Raw genomic sequence first — 23,987 nt, forward strand, 5'->3', positions numbered from 1 at the left:
CTTCCTTGACATAGTTTCCCCAAGTACGTATATAAAGTCAAATATTTTTTCAATTATAACTACAATCAGAGCCTGCAACAACTCTAGCATCCTCTAATACATTTCGAAATGCCTACTCCAACCACAAAGGCCTTTCGTGTCGGCATCATCTGCGGTAGTCAACGCAAACCCCGATGCGGAGACCAAATTTCACACTTCGTCCTTGAAACCGTCCGAAACCATTCAAAATCTACAAATCCCGACCTACAAAATGACTTGTTCGATTTTGACTTCATCGACATCCATGAGCTAGACCTCCCCTTCTACGATGAACCAGGGATCCCCTCCAAAATCACACCACCGGAGGGCTACACTCACGAACACACTCGCAAGTGGTCACAAAGAATATCTCCACTAGACGCCTTTATCTTTGTCACCCCTCAATACAACTGGGGATATCCAGCGGGTCTCAAGAATGCAATTGACTACCTCTTCCACGAATGGAACGGTAAGCCAGCCGTTATCGTCAGTTACGGTGGCCATGGAGGCGACAAAGCTGCTGCGGCCCTGAGCGTCTGTTTGGCTGGTGGTCTTGATATGCAGGTCGGTGATAAGATGGTTGTCAATCTTAGTTTCCCGAATCGGGATGCGCTGTATGCTGCAGCGCAGGGGAAGGATTTGGGGTTGGATGCGAGGCAGAAGGGTGGGGTTTGGAGTAAGGAGAGGCAGTATATTACGGGTGCTTGGAATCAGATGGTTGGGATGCTTCTTTGAAGGATGTATTCGAGAATATCAATTGGGATTGCTGGATGTTTAGCATTGCAAAGTTTAGAAGATGGCGATTCAGATAGATCTTGGGGGACCGGCTGTTCACGCAAGTGACTAGAAGTATTAATACGTAGACGTAGCGAATGACCAGGAGCATTGTTAATGGTACTAGCTTGTTGAAAAAGTAGCACATTCTTTTGTAGTCTGATAGGCATGAGTGTAGACAATGTTGCATTTGAGAACGAAGGAATCGAAAGAGAAAGAGGACTGGATGTAACCGCGCTACCATTTACTTGAGCGAATAAGCGAATTATCGTACGCGCTGGTACAGCGTCAAGGTCGCGGACTCTAGACCGTGTTAATCAGTGGGGTTTAGTGGATTCGCGGATACGCGGGCAAGGGCCCGCGATCACAGCGCGGTCGAGCATCCGTGGCTTGCCAGTTGGCCGGACAGACGCCTTTCAATGCGATCGGTAATGGTATTCGTAGGAATGAGCCATCGGCTATAGGATATTCAATGCTCAATTCAATGAGTGGTATATCCTAGCTTTCGATACTGTCTGTGGTCTAAGGTAGTGGATTACCGAGGACTGATGGGGGACTAAGCTCTGTCGATCCCTCGGTCCCTAGCTTCTCTAAAGCTTCTCCACCAGCACATCTGCGCTTCAACACCTCCCGAAATGCCGCTCGTCCAGTTGCAGCCTCATCCGTTTACTGTCATACCATTGCACCCCTCTCTATCCGCAGAAGGTTCGCGTCCAGACCCAAAACAATTTGTGGCCACCGCTCTCCGCGAAGCTGTCGATCTTCTCCACTCCATTCCCTCTACCTTCCAAACAGACCCCAAACGTCGCGCTTCACCGCCATCGCAAGCTAAGGTCAAACTCTTGCGCGGATGGCGCAATTCAGGAGAAGAGAAGCCCGAGTACTGGGTTGCTCGGCAGAGCGAACATGTGGACGCCAGCGAAAAGGGGACTGCGTCATGGAGTGAATTTGAAGCTGGCTTGAGGACCAATCATGCCGAGCATGAGATGGAGTATACTCCTAGTGTCAGTGGTGTGGAGCAACTACTGGCATGGTCAGGAGAGGACATAGGAGAGGTGGTAGTGGACGACATCACCTACAAAGATGTGGTGTTTGAGAGTAAGCTCTATTCTTTCCTGCTCCAAGAGCTTTCCCTGACATCCATGACTAGTCAATCTCATAACGCATTCTTTCCACCCATCGGCCCTAATCTCCCCACGCAGCTTCATCTCCCTCACTATTTCCGCCGCATACAATGCTCCCACCCAAACAGAGCAGCAGACCCCATTGAAGGGCTTCATCACCGTCCAAGTACCTCTGAGCTCAGACCCATCTACCACACCCTCGGAAATTCATCGAAAGATCACTTCGTCGGCGCCGAGACGAGCTGTCTTCGCCAGCTATGCAAGCGTAGAGCGGGTTTCGCTTCTACCCACTGAACCCAACTCCATCGAATGGACAATGGCAACGACTTCCGACGCAGGCGGCTCGATACCCCAATGGGTTCAACGCAATTGGACATTAGGCGGGGTTCCACGTGCGGTCGTAGCTGATGTCGGATTATTCATAGGGTGGACCATGCATCGACGAAGATCTTCCTAGTGCGTGGCCACGCAGTCAAGGTCGAGCTCATCTCTACTGGGATGCATACACTATACACACGCACATTTGCTATAGTTGTATCAGGTACACGTAGTCTATTTTTCGTTGATACCATATTCCTAAATTCAAACTTTGATACCCCTTACAGAATCTGCTTCAGAACTGCGGCACCCTGCAGCGCAGCCGAAAGACCAACCGCGATCGCATTGTCCTGAATGCCGTTCTTGGCATACCAGGCTGAGCTAGTCCATAAGAGGACGTTGACGATAGCTGCCATAGCCTTGTTCAGCGGATCGCTTAGCGCTGACGGGTCGCGCGACCACTGAAAGTGGAGGATTCCTAGGAGACGTCAGCTAGGCTATAGCATAAAAGAGTAAGTGGAAGTGAAGCAACTCAAAGGCTAGCTGCACTATCACGTTAAGCAAGACTAGAAACGTACCAGTCAACAGGAAGAAAGCACTTCCCTGATACCAACCCACAGTCCCACAAGCCCAGGGCTTCGAACCCTTGATGGCAGTGAAGACCTTCTCAGCCGTCCATTCCTTACCACCACTCTAGTTTCATGTCAGCTCGATCACACCAGAAAGTAGTTTCAAGTCTTGGTCCCTCCCTGAATCATGGTGGTCACGTACTGTGTGTCCGATGGAGAGGATCACAAAATAAAGAGCGGATGCTTGCAGGAACGAGACATTGTGGTCTTTCAATGTGTTAACAGGGAGATAGGTAGACTTCACGGGGTATGATGAGAGGGTGAAACGGTGCCTATGAAGCTGCGGAAACCTCGGTCCGATTGCTTGAGGTCTCTGGGCGGAGTGGAGTCCCGAGGTCTCCACTTGAAGTTCACAAGCGCGGGATTGTGAGAGCTTCGTCAATGTGCGAGCCGCAGCTATAGACCTGGATGTATGGAAAGCCGTTTTGTGTGACGCTTTATGATGCACCTTATTTGAACAGGACATAGTATGGGTTCTACAGTAGTGTTCAAAATCAGATATATCTCCACACTCTCGCGACTTCGGTCTCGGAAAATAAATACGAAATGCGCGAGTCTTGATAGGATATGGTCGTCAAAGCCTGGTCTCCAGACCGCTTCCCAGAATAATGTCTGCATTCAATAATACAGATGTGAGACCACTAAGAGTGTATTTTAACACGAAACAGCTATACGTGCTCTACCTCCTGCCCCTCCTTCTCTTCCCAGGCGACAACCAGTCTACCTCACCAATTCTAGCCCACATCTGGCTCCAAGGCTCCCTGTCTCAAAGCTCCATCTCATTCGTGATATGATTCAAAGCCAGTCCTTCACAACCTCTCAGATAGCCGATACTGTACTATGTAATCTCTCGCTCTAGCTGACAAAAATCATGTCTGACCGTTTAACCATAGGAAGATGCACAATTAGGCTCAAGTGAAGAACATTCAAATGCCATCGAACTCGCCAAGATCCATTCCAGTACAAGGGACGCCCAGGGCCTTTTCCTTTCAGGTGGGATCACTGGGATTGTCGAGCTCCTTGACGATTGGGACTGCGCTCAAGTCACCATTTCCGGACTCCGACATTGAAAGTCACATCTTAAATATCGCGAAAGAAACCAGCATCTATCATCGTACTGGACCACACAAGAGGCTTGTTCGTCTACTGGGAAATTCCCGGGATGGTCTCGCGCTGGAGTATATAGAAAATGGTGATCTGAAGACGTATCTCCAGTCTCATGACTCAATACCAGTGGACATCAAATTAAAGTGGGCATACCAAGTAGCGGAGGCTGTCGACTTCTTCCACAGGAACGGGTAATTAATTGCGACATAAAACCACGAAAGTTTCTGTTAGATGCGGCCCTCGATATCAAGATTATTGACTTCTCTGGGTCTTCGCTAGATAGGTCGAAGCCGGCCTCTGATGAGGGAACCCGGTTTTTTCTTCCCTAGTATTAGAGAGATCAACCCACAGTGACCACAGATCTATTCGCACTAGGATCGACCCTTTACGAGATCTTTCAAGGTACCAGTCCCTACGAGGAGATTCCTAGTGATGAGGTAGAACGACTTTTTACACAGAAAAAGTTCCCGAATGTCTCTGACATCCTATATGGTCAAATCATTAAACAATGTTGGCTATCTCGAGTCGATTCAGCGGCGCATGTGCAGACTGCTGTCCGGGATATCATTTTTCGCACGGTTAACGTCGACTGTAACGATGTTTCACAATCCTTGATGGAGAGTCTTACGGTTGATTTGGACCTCACACGTAGCCAGATGGCAGAACCAATTTAATCACTCCGATGAGGATAAACGGTCAGCCAACAAGGAACAAAAAGTATATTGCCAATGGGAAATTGTCCCAAAAGCAAAAAGTTGATTGAAACGTCAGCTACATGATTCGAACATGTGCGGGCGAACCCAATGCATATCCGGATAGTAATCTATCCAGTAGAATAATTCTAGTGCATCGCCTTAACCACTCGGCCAAACTGACTATTGTATATATTGTGATTGACTTTTTCTGTTACATATTGAGATTTGCTTAACACGAGACTTTGCGAGATAGAGCGATCGCAATACAAAAGCAAGGGCCGACACAGCCAAACCCTTTCTAGAAGTCCAATTTTCAGATTTGCTACCGATAATCTCTGCATCCAATAGGGCTGTCAGCTCTTTTCTGTTTAGGCAAAATAAAAATAGAAGAAAAAAGAAGAAAATACAAGACACGGAGAAAATCCAGATGAAGATTGGAGATGCAAAAATGAAAACATAACGTCAGCTACATGATTCGAACATGTGCGGGCGAACCCAATGCATTGCCGGACTGTGATCAGTCCAGTAGATAATTCTAGTGCATCGCCTTAACCACTCGGCCAAACTGACTTGTCGATGTCTGTTTGTCCATTTCTGCTAATATGAACCTATTTTTGATTTATTTGAATTGCAAGGATCTTGAGTGATGAGCAAACAAATTTCATTCCAAGGACTCATTGTCAGTTCTGGCTACCTCTAGCGACTGACTATATTTTGAACCAGATTGCAACCAGTGGCAACTGAGACAGCTTTCGTGACCAGTACCCCTGCTAGTGAGTACTGTAATGGACGTTTGAAGTCCGCATCTTGAAGATATATATTGTCTCGCGGTCGCTTGGCCGCAGGAGCGACCCAAATGCCATATAATCTCCTACCTCGGACGGTATTCATGTGTATTCGAATATTTGAAAATTATAAGGCTTTCATCATAACCTGCGCAAATGCAGTCCTCGACCCTCTAACAACAATCGACCCCCTCTGAACCATGCGTCCAAAAAAAAGGTATACAAGAAATTAATAGCATGGTACTACTCTGGATTATTGATTATACCGGCCCGAGCTTCTTTCATTGCCCAGTGAGGCTATTGTCCCAGAAGAAGCAAACAGTTGAAAACGCCAGCATATCTAGTGCCGTGGCTTGACAATCTGGGGAATTGACAAGACTTTGTCGATTGAACACCAGCAGAAGCACTACAGGGGCGAAGAGAAGCAAAATCGATCGATATTATAAGTTTACCAAACTCATCTATTACCTCAAACCATCTTTCCACAATGTATTCATGTCCACAACTAGTGGAATCTCGCAAGCTCATATTGCAAATACTCCTGACAATTCCATCTAGCCAACTATTGAATGTAGCTCTTATTCCACTTCTGCTCCGTTTGCGCCTGCCAAAGTATTTTGGCTCTAGGCGCAGGAGCATATTCCAGACCTCCACAGTCAAAGCAGAGAGCCGGGGATGAACAGAATATGCTCAGTGTAGGAGGTACAATGCAAGGACCGCTCGACGTTTGGAGGTGATATGCACCCACACTTCTCAGGTTGGTCTAGTTTGGTCCCTCTCTAAAAAATTTTCTGTTTAGATCTGATATGTTTCTTTTGCCCTGGACGACAGCATGAACAAAATATTTTATTATCGGGGCAAGAACCATGGTCTGGATCACAGTTTAGCCAGTGACTCCAGTGATCTGATCATAACTCAGCGGCATTCTTCCAGATTGTGCACGGGGGGGACATGGCTTTACCAAAAGGCGTTCAATGGTCATTTGGGAGATTTCGCTTGAATTCAGCCGCCCTAGACGGGATGACAAGTTATTTCCATCCATAATTTCGCGCGAAACGACATTACCTGTTGCGCTCGCCTGAACTCGGAATGATATGTTGCTTGTCGTCGACCGTGGCATGAAGTCTTGGCCGCGAGAGGACCCTGCTCGGAAATATTCAATAGTCAGGAAGTCGATCATTATATCATTTGTATTGAAAAATGGCATCGGACTGCTCGTTTAAAAGGTAGAAAAGAGTGGATCCTCACTTCGGTATACTCTTAATGTCTCTACTCACCCATACATTCTCTAGGAGGTCAATGTACACATCTCCACATAAGCAGGTATCTCAAATAGACTAGATTCACAGACCTTCTACGTATGTGTATACTGAACTATCCATTCATCAAGCAATGTGCCCCTACTCAAGTCACATTGTAGCGTTTATGCCTAAATGGTGGGCAAATTGTGGCTGGGTGGAGATCTATTTAATCGTCCCCATCCGGATACCTTTTCCACGGCACAATCTAGCTCACATTGGTCAAAAGGGGAAACCATCTCATCGGAGCCGGACTTACTAGAACGGTTTTACATGTACAGTCAGCACTCGAGGTATCCAATCAAAGTACTTGTCTACTGATCCCCACCTAAGCATGTTTCCAATATAGCTTGATCAAGCAAAGGGTATATATTATCACAACCTAATTGAATAACCCAACTCAAAAAAAGATAGAACTCCCGACATCATTCCATGCATCATCTGAATGCTCTTCAAAACCATAGAAAAGAAAAAAAAGAGAAATGGATCTGGTGTCCAACTGCCGAAGGTGACAAGAAACAGAAATAGAGGAATGAGCCCAAACTGAGCCTGATCCACTTTTGCGACGCCAAACTCACGTCGAGCCTGTAAAGAAAAAGAAAAAGACCCTGATACCCATGGCCAAGGAAATGGTAGAGAGAGATGGCGAGGAATGGCAGAAACATGGCTATACCAAGATCTGATAATAAAAAAGACCCCAAGGTGACGAAACCCGGAATGAGGAAAGGATAAGGAGGAATAGTGCAAGAAGATAATTAGCCACCAACGCCGGCGGTTGTCGGGACGGTGATCATGAGAGACATAAAAGTTCGACCTTTGAAGTCGAGACGTATCAACAGAGGGAGAGAGGCGCAATGAATGGCCAATTTCCACATGGGGGGCAAGACTACCCATATAGTACATACCAAATGAACCAGAACCCGTGGCTTACCGCGGTCCCGAAATTTGGTTCACTTCGACGGGTGCTGGTGCCGTCGTTGAATTTGTTGATGCGATGTGTGCGCGTAGCGCCGCGACTTCGGTCCGAAGACCCACCATTTCATCGTGCATTGATCGGACATAGGCCCAGAGCTTGTCAATCTGGCTGGCTTCGCCTGCAGGTATTTCGGGTCCGTCTGGTCCTAGTTTTGGAGCGGGAAGACTGTGGGTACTCGAGTGACTGTGTGACGCGGAATGTTTGGCGGCAGCCTGGAGACCGAAGCGGGCGTCGGGTGAGCTAATGACCGGAGGCGGGAGCTGAGGCGCTCCAGGCTGTGGCGGTGGCAGACCTAGGCCCGGTGGAGCATGGCTTGAGCCCGATCCTGTCCTTACGAATGGTGGCGGATGTGGCAATGACTGGCCTATGCTTGGGGAGTGTGCGCGGTGGGGTTGCACGTTGTCGTGATGAGACAGCGCATTCGGGGATAAAGGCTTCGGACTATCATTGACGTTGGTGGGAGTAAACATCGATGAGCTGGATGGGTGTCCTGCAGGCGGGAAAGTCAGGTTGCCTGGTTGCGACGTAGTTGTTGTGGACGATCCGGAACCACCATGGGTGCCTGGAGGCGGGAAGAGACTCCGTCCGGCGGCAATCGGTGGGTAGGTGCTGGGTTGGCGATGGGATTGAAGAGAATCAGAGCGAGGCAGATGGTCGGCCTCGTGCTTGCGGATGCTCGGCATGAGGCGTCTCTCGTCTTCCTCGTCCATGTGCTCCGGCTCTGCGTACACAAGCCCATCCATGGCGTCGTCAGGATGGTGACCGTCTCCGTACTCATCGTCTGCTGCAAAGCTACCCATGCTAGCCCGCCGGCCAGCGCACCCACCCTGTCCCTTGTTGTGCCGCGCGAGCGCATCGCCGCGAGCAAACCGTCGTCCGCTTGGGGCAAATATGGGGTCGTTCGCCGGTATGGAGCTTAGTGTGACGTTTCAAGTCGTGGAGTCGGCGGAAACGAGACTGGCAGGTCTGGCAGACAAAAGGCTTCTCTTGACTGTGAGTGAGGAGATGGCTCTTAAGGTTGTGTTGCCGGGTAAATTCGGTCGCGCAATAGGGGCAGCGGTGTTTTTTCGCGGACGGAGATCGTGGGCTGCCCCTGTTATAACCCGCGTTGGGTAAGCTGAGGCCGCGACGCGGATCATTGATGCCACCGGTGGGCATGGGTAAGAAAAGGCCTTGTTGCTGTCCTGATCGACCTCCGAGTCCGCCCGCGGCCGGGGCCGATCTCCATCTTGAGACGCAGTGTCTTCGATAGGGCCTGGACTCGCGACAGTCGAGGAGTGGATAAGTGAGTTCTGGTTGTGGTCGGTCGAGCCGTAAGGGTCGGATGATGTGTCATTGTGGTGGGAGTCGACTTGAATCTGTTCCGGGGACGCATGGACCGAGGGTTCATGGAGGGAAGGGCCTGGCGACTTCTCGCTTGCCCCCAATGCCTCACGGGCAACGCGTGAACTGTTACTTTCGGCTTCCTTGTCCTGTTCAGCCGGCCGATCCGCGGGCGCCGAAGCTGGACTCGTCATCGAAGGCGGATGAGATCGCGAGACGTGTAGACTGGCACTGGCGATGGAACGGAGATTGGATTCGGGTTTGGCGTGGGACTGTGCTTTAAGGAACGAAAGAGGCTCGGAACTGGCGATGGAGTTGGAGACGATAGGATTTGAGACGGCGACAGGCTCGTTATTTGAGTGCATCAATGCCGCCATGGACGCAGAAGGTCTCGCGCCAGCCTCTATGGATGGACGAACCAGAGCGAAGGCTACTTGCGAGCTCATGTTAGAAATGCTGAATGCATGGAAAAACAGAGAGACACGACAAACTTCAAAAGACAGAGAGGTACGGGGGATGCAAGAGGGAGGATGAAGTCCAGGGCGTGTGGGGCGTTCTCACCACTCACCTGGAAACCAGTGTGGCGCAAGCTGACGAGGATAGTTTCAGCTTTCTTGCACTCCCGGAGAGATCCACTGCGGGCTTTCGAGGGGCTTAGGCTTCGCGTTAAAATAGCAATCGACAAGGGCCCCGATGAGATTGGTGATATTCAACGAAGGCGGGCCATCAGGCGAAGTTTGGAACCGTGGCGGGCGTGCAGGTACGATGGAATTTGAGGATGAACGAAGGTGTAGCCTGAGTGACCGGGCAGTCAGGCAGGCAAGGTAGTCAAGAGCAGGGCAGGTGGTAGGTACAAGGAATACAGGGAAGACTGAATTCTGCGGAGACCGATAGAAAGGTAAAAAAGAGGGCACGGGAAATGTATTGCAAGTGTAAGAGACGGGGGTCGACAGTGGCTCATGGCGGGTATCGAGTCCGTCACAGTCGAACGGGTCGAGGCTCTTGGGAAATGAACCCTGACGGACAGGGATGTACTGGTACTTACATTACCGTGCGTTATATATGGCATCAGAAGTACCTCTACCCGCCCCACCTACGACGAGGCTGTGTAGCCCGCTAACGCGTGTGGCTGGCCATGGTTCCTTCACACGAGGCGTCTCTGCGGCTGATGGGTACGCTCGCCATTTTGGCCACTTTGGCCACTGCGTTGTACAATTTTCCATATTATACAGGTTTCGAAGTGGGGGTGATGTCACTCAATCCTTGGATCCGGATGATCGTCTTGAATCCACTGGTTCGTCTTGCTGAACTATGACCGTTAGGGAGGCGTTGGGGCACCGGGTATCGGGTCAGCAAGTATCCTCAAGTATTTGAGGTTTTCAGTATCCAAGTATTCAAATATTCAGGTATCCAGGTATCGAGGCATCAAAACCAGGCTCTCAATGACTACCCCGTGCGCTTTATCTCAAAGCCACCCAGCTCATCTGCACCGCCCTGTTTCATGTTGCTCAAGATCGACAAACACGAGCCCCGAGCTTGACCGCAAAGCCAGATCTGCCTCGGATGCACGGCATCCAAGTGAGCTGACAACCTATGTAACCCTCCATGGAGTTGGCCTGCGAAGATCATTAATCTTCATTGCTCACCTGTCGACATGCCGTGTCATGACAGGCCCCGCCGCGTCTGAGGCTCTTGGACCAGCCTCCCCCATGAGGTCATCATGTGAGAGAGAAATCTCCATACTGTGTGTGGGGCTAGACTGTCTCACTATAAATGACTCCACCCCAGCCTTCATGTTGTGGAATGTTACTTATTTTAGGAATCCAAGCAGCGACCACCAGGGAAAATATTCAACTGCTCTCATAGGGCTTTACAGCCCTTGTGTACACCGAAGGCGTCAGATACTCGCGCGTTTCTCATATTTTCGAGAGGTGTAAACGTCCAACAGGCACGCTGGCATGTCTCAATTGCTCCTCTTCCGCCATCGCATCTACGAAACCCTAACAAGCCACACCATAAAACGCCGTACCAAATCAATCGACACCCTTCTCGTGTGCCAGTAGGATGTGGTCATCATCTTGATTGGTATAGCGCACCCAAACGAATGATCTCCAAGCTGAAAGTTCCCAAGGATGTCCATACCCTGTCGCCGATGATGTTGCTTCGATGGAAGTCTGTGAGTGAAAAAACTAACGTGCCTCTGAGAACATCTCCGATCGAAAACAGATTGAACATAAATCTCATATCAATCAAGGTTGAAAGTGACTGAACACAGACACCCGGGATTGTTGACGGCAGTAGTTTGGAAGCGAGTTCAAAAATCGTGACAACCAATTGAAACATTCAAATAGCCCCTGTCACAGAGGAATTAATAATTGAGTATGTCTATTCTATCAAAGTACATATCGATGGGCATCTCCTCATGTCTCAATTTTTGTCTCCACTGGGGGGAGCTGTCTGTGTGTTAGTGCGAGCCGTAGTTGAAGTGAGCGAGCCCATTTTAAGCAGTGAAGACCTCGAAATGGCGAGCAATTCTTTTCGTGGTGCAATCATAACCAACAACAGCGGATTCCACGGTCCGGGCCTAATGATGGGGCACAACATGATAAGACAGAATTCCCTGCCTACGTTGGCAGGAAGCAATTTGGTTGGCAGATGAGCTAGATAGTACATGAAATGGATAGGATAGTAAAGTTCAAAGTAAAATTCGCTGTTGGCCGTTAACACTTACGTGTGAACAAGCATCGAAGTTTGCTTTTGGTGAATCTTCGTTTACTGCAAGATATAATCTACTGAGAAAGCCGTGTCTTGGATGTCAGACCACCGAGATTCTATCGGCATCACATCGACTGACAGTGCATAAGTCACATGAGGTGACAAGAAGTGCAGGTATCTGTCGCTTCATGCATCTTGCTCTTCGCGAGTGCTTTGCCACATCACAGAACAAATCGAAACCCTCACTAATAGACTTCTGACAACGGGGTAGATCCTTCTTGAGGCTAAGCTAACCCGCGTGATGATTCTGCCTGAAAGAATGCGATTTCCTGACATGACTCGGCGCTCTAGAAAAGATAGGCCGATGATCTGCAGGAGACGTCGTTGAGCTGCATGGAATTATCCATGGACTTGGACACCTCGCCATCGTTCCATTAAGCCATCCAAAACACTTTGGTTCCGAAGCAACGGGTACTGTGTTTCAGGACTGAGCGAGTGGGAGGTTTGTCCGTACAGGTGATTTCCAGAACATACCCCGAATAGACCCTCGGTCGACTTATCTTCAGGGTCCATTTCAAGCCCAACGCCATGGCTTCCGGGCATCATCTCAGCCATCAAATCAGTCGGCTGGTGAAAACAGAATATGCGCACAGACACAATCTCCCACTTCGATGAGTCGGGGAGCGGTGCTGATTGCCCCTGTGCGACGGGACCTACATAGTGGTTGGCGGGTATTTTTGTCCTCGTCCATGTCCTGGTTGTGCATCCTCACATCCCTTTCTCCTTGAGACTGCCCCAAAATGAGCGGTTCTGCAACACTTGTGGTTGGCCAGACGATCGGCGGGTTAGCGCCGGCTGAGGTGATGGGCGTGCATCGTGAGGAGCAACAACCCTCATCTCACGCATTTGACTGGCTCCGGGTTCCACTGTGACAAGCTTGACTGATCACCTTGCTTCCAGTCACACTCGCCTATCACTGTGTGAATCGGCACTTTGACTCCTCGCCCAGCTTCACCTAGCTTGGCTCCAGCCCAATCATGCCCCTGGTTGCTCCTGCGCGGTATTCCCCCGGGCGCTAACTCTGGCCCGGCACGAGTGATGGGGAGGCATGGCCTGCAGTTGCACCCCCGCCTCTGAGGCCAACGAGCACTCACCGTTAATTGATATTCAAGCCGGTCCTGGCCTGATCTTTTCCTTCTCAAGTGTCTTCTCTCTTTGATCACCATCACTGCCTTGACTGGTAATTTGCGCATACCCGTGGACGCAGGCCTCGCACACGGTGTTTCAAGGTGATCCGATAAGTTTATAGAGCTCAGCTGTTGTCAGACCCAGGTGGTTTTTTACTCCAGACTGACTCGCCGTCGAGCTCTTCCACTTCCCGGGAGCCTTTCTGATCCCGGATTCCTGTCAAGAGCCGGTTCTCTTGATCTAATTGCGTTGCATTTGTATCGCGTCTATTCTTTACCGCTTCGATGTCGATCTACGGTGACAGCCATAATAACTCTCCTCTGACCTACGAACCCGTCGTTCCTGCGGATCTTACTCGTGCTTCTTACCACAGCGCAATGGGAGCTCCGCCGCAGCACACAACACAGGAGACCCGCAGCTCCTCTGAGAGCAGCGGTGCTTCGCTGAAGAGTCCTCGCACAACTCGCTTCGCTGAGGCTACGACGATCCACTCGCCTATCGAGCAGACTGCCCAATCTCCCTTTGCCGATCCTCCCAAGACACAGTCTGGTGGTGTCGGTGATGTAGGTTTCGGGTATGTCAACGACCACGCACAAGCAGAGGATACGATGCCTCCAGCATCGCCACTGCGAACCGGATTGAGGGTACCCAAATCAGCAGTGTCGTTGAACCCCCTCAGCCCCACCTTCCGTGAGGAATACATGCTGGGGAAGCAGGAGAAAAACGCCGAAAAGGAGAACGCTCGTGATTTGGTAGGTAATTGCCGTTGAAGTTTCCTCGTGCAATTCACTAATTCTCCCCTAGAGGATCAAGCTTCGCGTTCGTATCGCGAAGATATTCCTTCGTTTCGTGAACTTCGGCTGTAGCCTGATCGTGTTGTCTCTGTTGACAGTGACACTCACCGTCTTCAACGCAACTAAAACTATCCCGGCACGAAACAGTCTGCCTGCTTGGGCAGAGGGAACGAACCCTTGGGCTCAATACTTGCTTTTAGGCATGTCGTGCCTCTCACTCGTTGCTTGTATAATTGTCTTCTGGGGATACTGGAAGGGCGGCCATCGACGGGCTGAAAAGACCGCCATCTACTATACCACTTTCTCAATCTGTTTTTTCTTCTTCAGTTTGGTTATGTGGATTGTTGGCGCAGCCATCTACGAGCACTCCAAGTCCTCTGGCAACAATAAAGACATGTGGGGTTGGTCTTGCGCTCAGAATACACGTGAGGAGATCTACCACAATGTGGTTGATTATGCTCTTTTGTGTCGTCTTCAGGTGAGTTAAGGTCCGCTCAGCCTCACATCTTTCCAGAACTAATTTTCCCAGGACTGGGGCCTCGTATGCGCCATTATTGAAGTCGTCATCGAAGTTCTTGCCATTTTGATCTACGTCGTCGTGTTGTACCGTATCTGGACCAAGCGCCGTCTCATGAAGTCAATGGACCGCCGCGACAATGCACGCAACGATCTTTACCTGGCACAATTGCACATCCAGTCCGCCCCCAATACCCCAGGCTTCGCAGGGTTCTCATCCTACCCGCCCAAGTCACCCTTCTATGCCGCTCACGCGATTGACCCATATTCGTGCGCGGAGAAAGGTGAGCTGAACACGACGACCCAGTACGCCTCGCCTCGCTCGCCAACGCGCCCGGTCCCGAGTTTCCAGCTTCAGGCCCCGCCCATTAAGATCCAGCAGCCCACACCGCAGATGGCCCAGGATGGATTCCATTCTCCGCCTATTCCTGCAGCCCCTTCGACATATTCCAAATCTCCATCTCCGCCGCCAAGTGAGCCACAGCACATGGCTGCTGCACCGGGCGAGACGGATTACGGCGCCGTGCCTATTCCGAACGCCTATGCCAGCCCTATGATGCCGGCTTTCCCATCTGCGGTGCACAAGTAGATGTGCGTGTGGATTTGTATGGAGTTGAAGAGGCAGTTGGGCTTTTCTAGTCAAATGCCCATTAACAGAAAACCACTTCCAAAAAAAAAAAGTTGAAAAATTCCCCCCCGAAAAACAAACGATGAGATGAAACCTTGGACATAGCTGGCACTTTGCTCTTGAAACCTTAATTACCGAGCGACGGGCTTTGACGCAGGGCGTGTGGAGTTTTGGGAGAAGATACCTATTTGGAAGGCTTATTGAATTTACGTGTACTCTTTGCCAAAACACTCTTTTCATCTATTCTAAGCGCATCTTATAGCCAATAGATTGTCATTCTGCTGGCACATTATTCTTCTTTCTCGAGTCCTCCGTCATCCGCCATGTTCTCGTGATCGATGTTCAATGTTTGGTCTCCTTGCTGGACTGGAATGGGCGGAAACCTTCCTGATCAGGAAACCGAAGCGCCCGCTATGTCGAGTCAATTGCGTAATTAAGTAGTACAACAACCATCCATACGCAACGTAAGGGATATAGGAATTCAGGATTATTCTAGTATACCTTATAGCCTCCTGTTCGAGCGGGAGTTTCTCATGAATATCGACACGATGTTCTGCAAGAACAAGGCAAGCTATGAGCTTAGGTATCACATCTTGACTTAATCCTTTTACCTCTATAGAGCTGTTACACTAACACAGTGTTATTCTTTTAGTCTTGAAAAGACTTGTTTCTTTGTCCCCAGAGCTCAGTCTACAGAGTCCCAAACCTCGGTCTCGGGCCGGTTCTGCATCTCTCTACGCCAAAATGTCAATATCAAGAGTATCAAGGTGCGCCTTCGGGGTATACTTAAGATGTAAGTCATATAAGGCCCTCCTGACCTACTGATCACGCGGACTAACTCTGTTCCTCATTTCAAAGTCCTGGCGACGGCTTCTTAGTATCTGAAGCCGCCCGACACTGCACATTCGAACAAGAGCAACCGATCGCATCCTCAAGATGCCGTCGCTCATTCCCCATGGCAGCAGGGGACTACAAATACCCCTTCAGCATCCCCTTACCAGCAGATATATCCGACTCGTCACTCGGTCCAAACAAATACCACACATATAAAGTCGAAGCAGTTATCAAACGCCCCTACCTCAAGGACATCGTGATCTCCCAACCGGTCCAGATCTACAAGTTCAATTCCGAGCTCGAAAACCCAGACTCAATCCCTTACATCTATTTGGTACTTTCAAACACCATCTGTCCCTTGATGAAGTTCACATTTCAAATCTGACACTCATTCTAGAGAGAAGAATCGCAAACCGAACACGGTCAGGGCCTAAATTCACGCATCATCCTCCCATCAAGATACATCCCCTTCGGCTCTGCCTTTCCAGTCAATGTCACCCTCTGGACAGGCTCAGGAAAAGAAACAACCCTCTCGAAGATTACAATCGAGGTCATCGAGAAACATAATCTCAAAGTCGATGCTACGGCGGCCCAATCCGCGCGCTATAATATCCACACCATTCACTCTGCACGAAGCTATACGCTCGTATCGAAGATGTTGGAGTTCGCAGATTCTCCCAAAACTGATTGGAACATTTGTAAGATGATGCGGTTGCCGCAGGCGCTGGATAAGGCTTCGCAGAGTATCAATACCAAGGCGATTAAAATCGAGCATGTTCTTGTTGTCAAGGCTGAGTTTCGAAGTGACGATGGGAACAATGAAATTGATGTTGAGGTCAGTTTTTTTTACTTTTCCCTTTCCGCCGCGGGTAGGGGGGTTTCTTGTTCTTGTTCTTGTTCTTGTTCTTGTTCTTGTTCTTGTTCTTGTTCATGTTCTTCTTCTTGTTCATCTTCTTCTTCTTCTTTGATTTTTTTTTTTTGGGGGACAAGGAAAACACACTAATATCTGCGCAGATTGCCAAAAACGTTCCGTTCAATATCTATATGACGCCTAGTACGATTGGATCCGATGCGTTGGTGCGGGGAAAGGTGTTGCAGGATTGCAGTACTCCGCCTCCGGCGTATGGTAAACATGTCTTGTGTCCGAGGCTTTTGGAAGCGGATTTGGAGTCTGTTCTGGGTGATCAGAGCTACTTTTTGAGAGCGATGGAGAGTGGAACTTGTAGGGAGGTGTTTGTGGATGTAGAACCTCCGGTGTATGCTTTGGAGAGTGTATCTTGACGGGTGATAATGGTTTTTTTTATTGGCATCGTATATGAGGGTCTGCTTCTTCTCTTGGGATTAGCAAGGTATATATGTGGCGCAACACTGAGCGAGATTGATCTGCTGAGGTTGAGTTGGAGTCTCATCTACGTGGGAAAGACACTAATGTCAAGTGAATGCAAGATTTTTGCATTAAAGAATCAAGGAGAAAAAATCCGTAGCGCCACTCTGTAGAACAAAAAAAAGACAACCAGCCAACTCCACGGATCTAGCAAAAATCCATTCCATAAATCGGCTTGCCCATTCCTCATGACCAATACATGATCCGCGGTGCTCTGCCCGGATGAAGGACTGTACATGCAATAGTGAAGTGACTTAGATATGTGCTTCTTCCAAAACGGCATTCACGTCTCGGCTCACAAAGATCTCTTCTAGTGTGTTGGCGCCACTGCTGATCTTATTCATATCACTCTCCAGGACCAGGCCTTGTTCGTTGGCCAGATGGAGAAGACAAATGAACCCGAAGGATGTGCTGATGTCACGTAATGTCTCGGCTGGGTAGACTGTCTTGAGCGAGTTCATAATCTGCGTGAATCGTAAGCGGCCGTCATCCTTGGAGTCGGCCGGTCTCTCGGGGCTTCTGGCCTGCGGCGTAGGCGGCTCAGGAGCATCCGACTCGGTTTCAGGCTCAGCTGGCGGCTCGGATTGTGAGGCAGAGCCGAAGTTGGTGGCGGCGATCAATCGCTCGCCCATACCCTTCCACATCTCCACCTTGAGGCGTCGTACGTCCACCTTCTTAGCCACACGGGCATAGTTTACATAGTCTGGTCGTGCACGGCGTCCACCTTGTGTGACCAATTGTGAGCCGTATCCACCAGCGCCGGGCCGGCCAGGCGTGGCCCCGACCATGTTCAGCAATGCCGAAAGACCAGTCGCTCCACCTTCACCCTGTGAGGTGACTGGACGCCCATCGGCAGCAGGTGAGAGCATCTCCCTTGCATCAGCAAATGGCAGGTTATCATCGTCATCATCCAGATCCATGCCGTTAGGGAAAGCGAGGCCGTCATCGTCAGCGAAGAAGTTGGCATCATAGGCACCAGGAGCACCCTCATCCTCGACGGTGTCCTCGACTTTGTGATTGGCCCAGAATGCCTCATCCATTTCCCCATTTCCGGGCGTTTGATCTGGCCGAGTAAGAGTTGTGCGTCTCCCCAGCAGTTTCTTTGAGCCCATGCGGGCCTTAGGTTTGAGGAACAGGCGCAACAAGTTGCGTGAGTTGAAATGCTTGTCATCAGGCAGCAAATTACGACCTTTGGTTTTCCATTGGGTTTTTGGAAGGGAAATGGCGGAATTAGAGCTAGCCGGCATGTAGATCAACTCAGCGACGGCAGAATCCAGTGGCGCCCCGAAATCGATCTCGAATGGCTCCTTTTCTTTCTTCTGCTTGGGCGCAGCGTTTGTGCTGGCAGCAGTGTGCTCCTTGATTCTCCGAATCTTCCAGTGCTCTGGGCCAGCCCAGTTCTTCTGAAGCGCGTTATCGAAGTAGCTGAGAATGTTTTCGTGATCTTGTTTGCTTGGATTATGGGACATCGAAATGGCATATGCGTCCTCGTCATGATTTTCGCCATCCTCATGGCTACCATCATCCATCCTGTGAACCTTAAGCATTGGCTCTAAGGCGGCCTCTCGAGCCCAGACTTCTCCACCATCACCGAAGCCAGCATCGCCACTCAAGTCGAAACCGGCCAAATCATCGTCGTCGTCGAAGCCCACCGCATTATCGTCATCAAGCATGATTCCCGATGGATCTTCCGGGGGAGCATCGGGGTTCTTGTCTTGCCGCCACTCCTCGGGGGCCTTGAGCAGAGGAAGATCCAGCGAGCCACTGGGGTCACCCAGGCTAAAATTCTTGAGGGATGGGCAGACATCCTGCTCGTCAAGGCGATCCAGATCAGGGAAGAACTGAGCCGCAAGAGAAGCGATGTCGATATTTGAATCGTCCTCGAAGGTATCACTAGCTTGCTGGACTGGTTTAGTCTTCTCGCCTTGGGATTCAGGGTCTTCAGGATCTTCGTGGTCGCCATCGGTCTTGGCAGACTCATCCACAGCATCATCGCTACTGTCAAAGACGATTTTTCCAACTCCGTCGATAGAAAGGTGGTTGAGAAGCAAACCCTTAGCACCTCCTTCATCGAAATCCGCGGACGCCTTTTTAAACAGTGGATCCACAGCGAACTCCAACTCAAATTTCTTCAACTGCAGTGAGTTGAAAGATGGGGCTAACGTTGCCTCATGTGACCGTGTCTGTAATGGCTTTGTTAGCCATGCGCTTTGCCAAACCCCGTGATTCTGGGATTGTATACCTTCTTGCGCGACTTACGCGCACCGCCCTCCTCTCCATCCTCGTCATCATCTTCGTCGCCCTCCGCATCGGCTTCGCGCCCGCGCTTGTCGCGACTATCAGCCAAACCGCTCAACAGCTTTCCAGTCTCTGTGGCAACACTATCCACACGGCTGGTATAGATCTTTACACATCCATCGAGAGTGCAACTAGCCTTCTGGAAGTTGACACTGTCTCCCTCCCTCAAAAGCGACATATCGTGGAAGTAATCGATGAGCGCAAAGTTCCAGGAGTTGTTGGCGTTGATCTTGTTGTCGGTAGCCATCTTCATCCACTCCTCAAAGTTGGCCAAAATAGGTACGCGCTTCATCGGTGTCACTGCGCGGCCACTGACATCGCTTTCGCCGCCTCGATGGCCGGAGCCACGCGGCGTTGTTGTTGGGCTCTCGCTTCTGTCGCGGTATCGGCGGGTGGGCATGGGTGTCTTCACTGCGGCTTTGATCTGGTTCATTTGGAGATCTTGGAGCGCCTGTCGAGCCTGGTTCCGCGCCGCCTTCTCACCCATATCATCATTCAAGGGGATTCTAATGCATGGTTAGTACCCCGTTAGACTCCGCTTTTCGCAAATAAGAGTGGTTAACGCACTTGATCGGCGAGTTCTTCTGCGGGTGGACGTGCTGCCGCCGGAGCGGCGATGCACTTTGTTCGCTACACGGGGCATGGTTGCGGTTTCCCCCAGCAGGGGATAACAGGATGGTAGCGTAGGTGGTCGATGGTGGTTGCAGGCGCAAGAGGGGCGGCCTAAACAAATGGGGAAGTCAACAAACATCCGGCGCACAAAGAAGACCAGACGCGCAGAAAATCACATGCTTTGACGTTTACTGCCTGGATACCCAGGTGTCAATTGATGAGCTGATTTCCACATTTTTGCGCTGAGTTAACCTCCAAAAATACTTGCAACTACATCTGCCCAGTGTAAAGAAAAAGGGCCGTCCAAGTTGTATCCGTTCAAATTTCGATATCCTTCTATACTTCAGTCATCGCCATACCTTATCAGCTGTACAGCATCGGCATGCGCCCAGAGATTAGCGCATTGGTCCACTCTGCAGCCACGCCTGTGCTAGGCTGACATCACCGCACACATCATTCACCGCAACGAAGGGACCAGGTTCAATGGAAGACATTTCTTCTCCTTCTTGAATCCGTTATTGACTTGCTTTGGGGTCGATACTATACTGGGTCACAATGCAGCGATTGAAGACGCCATCATGAACGCGTTACCTTCATTCCTGCAGCCTGCCGTCCGCAGAGGCCCTCGGTACTCCACGCGACCATTCTACACAAGCATCCTTGTGTTCACCACCCTTGTGGCTCTTACGTTCGCTGTAAGAAGTATTGGAACGGGACAGATACATCAGCGCACAGCAGCGGGTGTCCCTCTCCTCAAGCGGGAAGAGGAACCAGAGGTACCACCGCTCCTCTCCCCTGTGGAATGATATGGAAGGCTAAATGATACTCTGTGTGACCTGTTTGCAGTGCCGCCTAGTCCGAGACGTCAAGGATCAGTGTTCATATGTTCGCGACAATTGTCCCGACCATCAAGATGGCCTACTCTCTTATCTTCAGCTATATTATTGCTCCTTGTCCGATGCGAAGCCGGTGGCCTTCATAATCTTGATTCTTTGGCTGTCGCTTCTATTCAGTACCATCGGGATCGCGGCCAGTGATTTCTTGTGCATTGATCTGAGTACTCTGGCTAGCGTTTTGGGGTTGAGCGAAAGCCTAACGGGCGTTACGTTCCTCGCATTTGGAAATGGCAGTCCCGATGTCTTCTCGACCTTTGCTGCAATGCGGTCGAACAGCGGAAGTCTCGCGATTGGTGAATTGATTGGCGCGGCCAGTTTCATCACGTCTGTAGTTGCAGGCTCTATGGCTCTGGTCCGACCGTTCAGAGTGGCCCGCCGGAGCTTTGTCCGAGATGTGGGCTACTTCATTGTAGCTGTCAGCTTCAGTATGTTTTTATTGGCCGATGGCAGGCTTCATGTTTGGGAGTCAGCTGCAATGGTGGCCTTGTATGTCTTTTATGTTTTCATGGTCGTGACCTGGCATTGGTATTTGGTTCGCCGCCGCCGAAGGTATGAACGAGACCTTGCCGCGCGAACTCATTTCCACATTCCGGACAACCAGGAGCTGGAGGTAGAACAACCCATTGAAGACGACGACCCAGGTGTGGCCTCCGAGTCACGCAGTCTTCTCCGTGGAGCATCTACAGATGACTTTGATATGTTGGAACGAGCCGAAGCAGCTCCGATCTGGAAAGATGAGGAAGATGAGGACGACGAGACTCGTAACCGTTACCTGGCCGAGATTCGCGATAACATGCATGTCTATCGGCCTCCGTATAGATCGAGGCGTAACACCATTACCCCGATTCGGCCGAGTCTCGTCGGTGCTCTGGAATTTCAATCGGTGCTTCATTCCCTCCAGAAATCACGAAGCTATAAGCCAACCGTCAGCCTGAGCAGCTACTCAGATGACGGCGAGAACTCTTCCCAGCCCTTTGACACCCGGTCGATTGCATCGCACCCTCGCGCGAGCAGATCTACGGGATATAATGACCGTCTGTCACCCAACAGCGCAGAAGGTGCTCGAGCACGAGCTGTGTCGGCCAACGATGCCGATGGGTTGAGGCTTGATACCAGCGTGTTGAACCGACGAACCGCCGAACCTCCGCGTCTCACTGTGAGTCGGCCTTCAAACGATATAGCCATGGGGCCGCCTGGATTTCTCCGCATAGATACCAGCGCAGCCTTGACTGCCTCTCCGTCATCGTCTGAGCTTTCCTTACCGATTCAAAATCCTGTGGACGCCGGTGTTCCTCGAACGCCGGACCTTTTTGGCACCGCCAGATGCATTCAACTCTCCCAATTACCAAACTGGGGCAACTCATGAACTTTCTCCACGTTCGATATCCCCCAGGGGTGGAACCGGCAGTTATAATTCTGCATATACCACAGAGAGCCCAGCTGCGCCGTTCCCCGCGTTCGTTGATGGACCCTCTCCTCCCCATTCTCGCCCACCTAGTATTTGTCTGCCCAACCCGGAAACGAGCCCGTCAGAACAGTTGCTATTTCACGATGGCCCCGATGAGATGGTCGGCGATAGCTCCTCATTCCGGTTCTCCCCCAAAAGGTTGTGGCCTTCAACCTTTCCTCCACCGAAGCGGATCGGCTGCACCCTCTTCCCTACCTTGGCTAGCTGGAAATCCAAGGGCATCGCCGAGCGTTTGCTGGGAATTGTCGCAGCGCCCAGCGTATTCCTGCTCACGATAACCGTTCCAATTATTGAGCCTCAAGGTCCCGAGTCTGTGGATCCCGATCCGGTGCCGGCCGTGGTCATTGAGCGGGTTGGAGACGACGAACACCAAGCTCCCAGGATTCGACTGCCGGCTGATAGCCCAGTAATTCACCCGGGCCATGACCGTCAAAGCTCTTTCCAAGATTATCAGACTTCTCGCTCACACCGCAAGTCGCATTCTGAACATCACCGCCTCAGTCGTCCACGTTGGGACTCGGAACTTCCAGCCCCACCACCACTACTCAATACCTCAGACTGCCATCTACCAGTCAAAGACTGGAACCGCTGGCTCATTGGAATCCAACTCTTCACTGGTCCCTTTTTCTTCACCCTCATCGCGTGGACCACCGTCGACGAAGACAATGACCCTCGCAACCTCATTCTACCAGCCCTGGTATCCCTCCTGTTCTCATTCCTCTGCCTCACAGCTCTCCTCGTCTCAACTCGCCGCCGTCCCTGGCACGAAAACAACGCGCAGTCCGAGCAGGATCCCTCAGAACAGCACACCCCTCCCCTCCCGGTCTCATGGCGTCCTTTCCTAGCCCTCCTGGGCTTCCTAGTCGCCATAGCGTGGATCGCAACTATCGCCACCGAAGTCGTGTCCCTTCTGAAGACCATCGGCGTCATTCTGGACATTTCAGACTCTCTACTGGGATTGACCGTCTTCGCAGTCGGCAACTCTCTCGGCGATCTCGTCGCTGATATCACAGTCGCAAGACTTGGATACCCCGTCATGGCACTGAGCGCATGCTTCGGTGGCCCAATGCTTAACATCTTACTTGGAATCGGCCTGGGCGGACTATACATGACCATGAACGGTGGCCATGCGCCTCGCGGACACAATGAGATCGTTACCCGAGCTCCCTATGAGATTGCCATTTCCAAAGTATTGGTCATCAGTGGAGCTACCTTGTTAGTTGTCCTCGTGGGTCTTCTCATCGTTATTCCCTTGAACGGCTGGAGAATGGATCGCAAGATCGGGTGGGGGTTGATTGTGGTTTGGTGTTTGAGTACGGTTGGGAACGTGATTGCGGAGGTTACATAATGATGTTCATACGCATCTTTTCAGTTATGTTTTTTTTCGAGTTGGCATTGGTGTTGGATGCATGTACAACTCACTGTTTAGATGATGGATATCTACTGCGGTTGTACTTGTCGCATGATGCAGGCATGTAGGCATCCGAGCTATGATCCTTGGTTTTGTTACCATGTTCACGAAACACATCGTCAATTTCAACAGCATTGAATCCAGTACTGTCATCTGCCCCGCTCGGAAATTCACTCTTGTTTGATAGTTTAATAGA

At 50.6% G+C, this 23,987-nt stretch overlaps 8 protein-coding genes across 8 annotated transcripts; 5 read left to right on the forward strand and 3 right to left on the reverse strand.

Moving 5' to 3' along the window:
• Positions 1-108: 108 nt before the first annotated feature.
• N7477_002998 (flavin-dependent quinone reductase) lies at positions 109-753 on the forward strand (the record flags this gene model as incomplete). Its single annotated transcript, XM_056964661.1, has 1 exon — positions 109-753. One exon carries the CDS (start codon positions 109-111, stop codon positions 751-753), a length of 645 nt encoding a protein of 214 aa, XP_056824614.1.
• A 674-nt stretch (positions 754-1,427) lies between these two features.
• Positions 1,428-2,373, forward strand: N7477_002999 (SRPBCC family protein; the record flags this gene model as incomplete). Its single annotated transcript, XM_056964662.1, has 2 exons — positions 1,428-1,890; positions 1,943-2,373. The coding sequence occupies 2 exons, from the start codon at positions 1,428-1,430 to the stop codon at positions 2,371-2,373; spliced, it is 894 nt and encodes a 297-aa protein (XP_056824615.1).
• Positions 2,374-2,515: 142 nt separating this feature from the next.
• On the reverse strand, positions 2,516-3,608 carry N7477_003000 (uncharacterized protein; the record flags this gene model as incomplete). Its single annotated transcript, XM_056964663.1, has 4 exons — positions 2,516-2,712; positions 2,813-2,927; positions 3,006-3,259; positions 3,593-3,608. The coding sequence occupies 4 exons, from the start codon at positions 3,606-3,608 to the stop codon at positions 2,516-2,518; spliced, it is 582 nt and encodes a 193-aa protein (XP_056824616.1).
• A 4,067-nt stretch (positions 3,609-7,675) lies between these two features.
• On the reverse strand, positions 7,676-9,493 carry N7477_003001 (C2H2 zinc finger protein; the record flags this gene model as incomplete). Its single annotated transcript, XM_056964664.1, has 2 exons — positions 7,676-8,639; positions 8,700-9,493. The coding sequence occupies 2 exons, from the start codon at positions 9,491-9,493 to the stop codon at positions 7,676-7,678; spliced, it is 1,758 nt and encodes a 585-aa protein (XP_056824617.1).
• Positions 9,494-13,234: 3,741 nt separating this feature from the next.
• N7477_003002 (uncharacterized protein) lies at positions 13,235-14,849 on the forward strand (the record flags this gene model as incomplete). The annotated part of the gene is made up of 3 exons (XM_056964665.1): positions 13,235-13,702; positions 13,755-14,222; positions 14,274-14,849. The coding sequence occupies 3 exons, from the start codon at positions 13,235-13,237 to the stop codon at positions 14,847-14,849; spliced, it is 1,512 nt and encodes a 503-aa protein (XP_056824618.1).
• A 587-nt stretch (positions 14,850-15,436) lies between these two features.
• N7477_003003 (arrestin family protein) lies at positions 15,437-16,852 on the forward strand (the record flags this gene model as incomplete). Its single annotated transcript, XM_056964666.1, has 5 exons — positions 15,437-15,471; positions 15,571-15,681; positions 15,747-16,056; positions 16,120-16,557; positions 16,778-16,852. The coding sequence occupies 5 exons, from the start codon at positions 15,437-15,439 to the stop codon at positions 16,850-16,852; spliced, it is 969 nt and encodes a 322-aa protein (XP_056824619.1).
• A 508-nt stretch (positions 16,853-17,360) lies between these two features.
• N7477_003004 (condensin subunit BRN1) lies at positions 17,361-20,251 on the reverse strand (the record flags this gene model as incomplete). Its single annotated transcript, XM_056964667.1, has 4 exons — positions 17,361-19,289; positions 19,349-19,910; positions 19,972-20,127; positions 20,220-20,251. 4 exons carry the CDS (start codon positions 20,249-20,251, stop codon positions 17,361-17,363), a joined length of 2,679 nt encoding a protein of 892 aa, XP_056824620.1.
• A 343-nt stretch (positions 20,252-20,594) lies between these two features.
• On the forward strand, positions 20,595-23,728 carry N7477_003005 (sodium/calcium exchanger protein; the record flags this gene model as incomplete). Its single annotated transcript, XM_056964668.1, has 3 exons — positions 20,595-20,792; positions 20,863-22,198; positions 22,236-23,728. 3 exons carry the CDS (start codon positions 20,595-20,597, stop codon positions 23,726-23,728), a joined length of 3,027 nt encoding a protein of 1,008 aa, XP_056824621.1.
• Between the last annotated feature and the right edge of the window lie 259 nt (positions 23,729-23,987).

This window comes from Penicillium maclennaniae (genome assembly GCF_028827695.1).
Source record: "Penicillium maclennaniae strain IBT 15551 chromosome Unknown utg000003l:1.0-5670915.0:1.0-5674809.0, whole genome shotgun sequence".
In the NCBI taxonomy this organism is placed as follows: Eukaryota; Fungi; Ascomycota; class Eurotiomycetes; order Eurotiales; family Aspergillaceae; genus Penicillium; species Penicillium maclennaniae.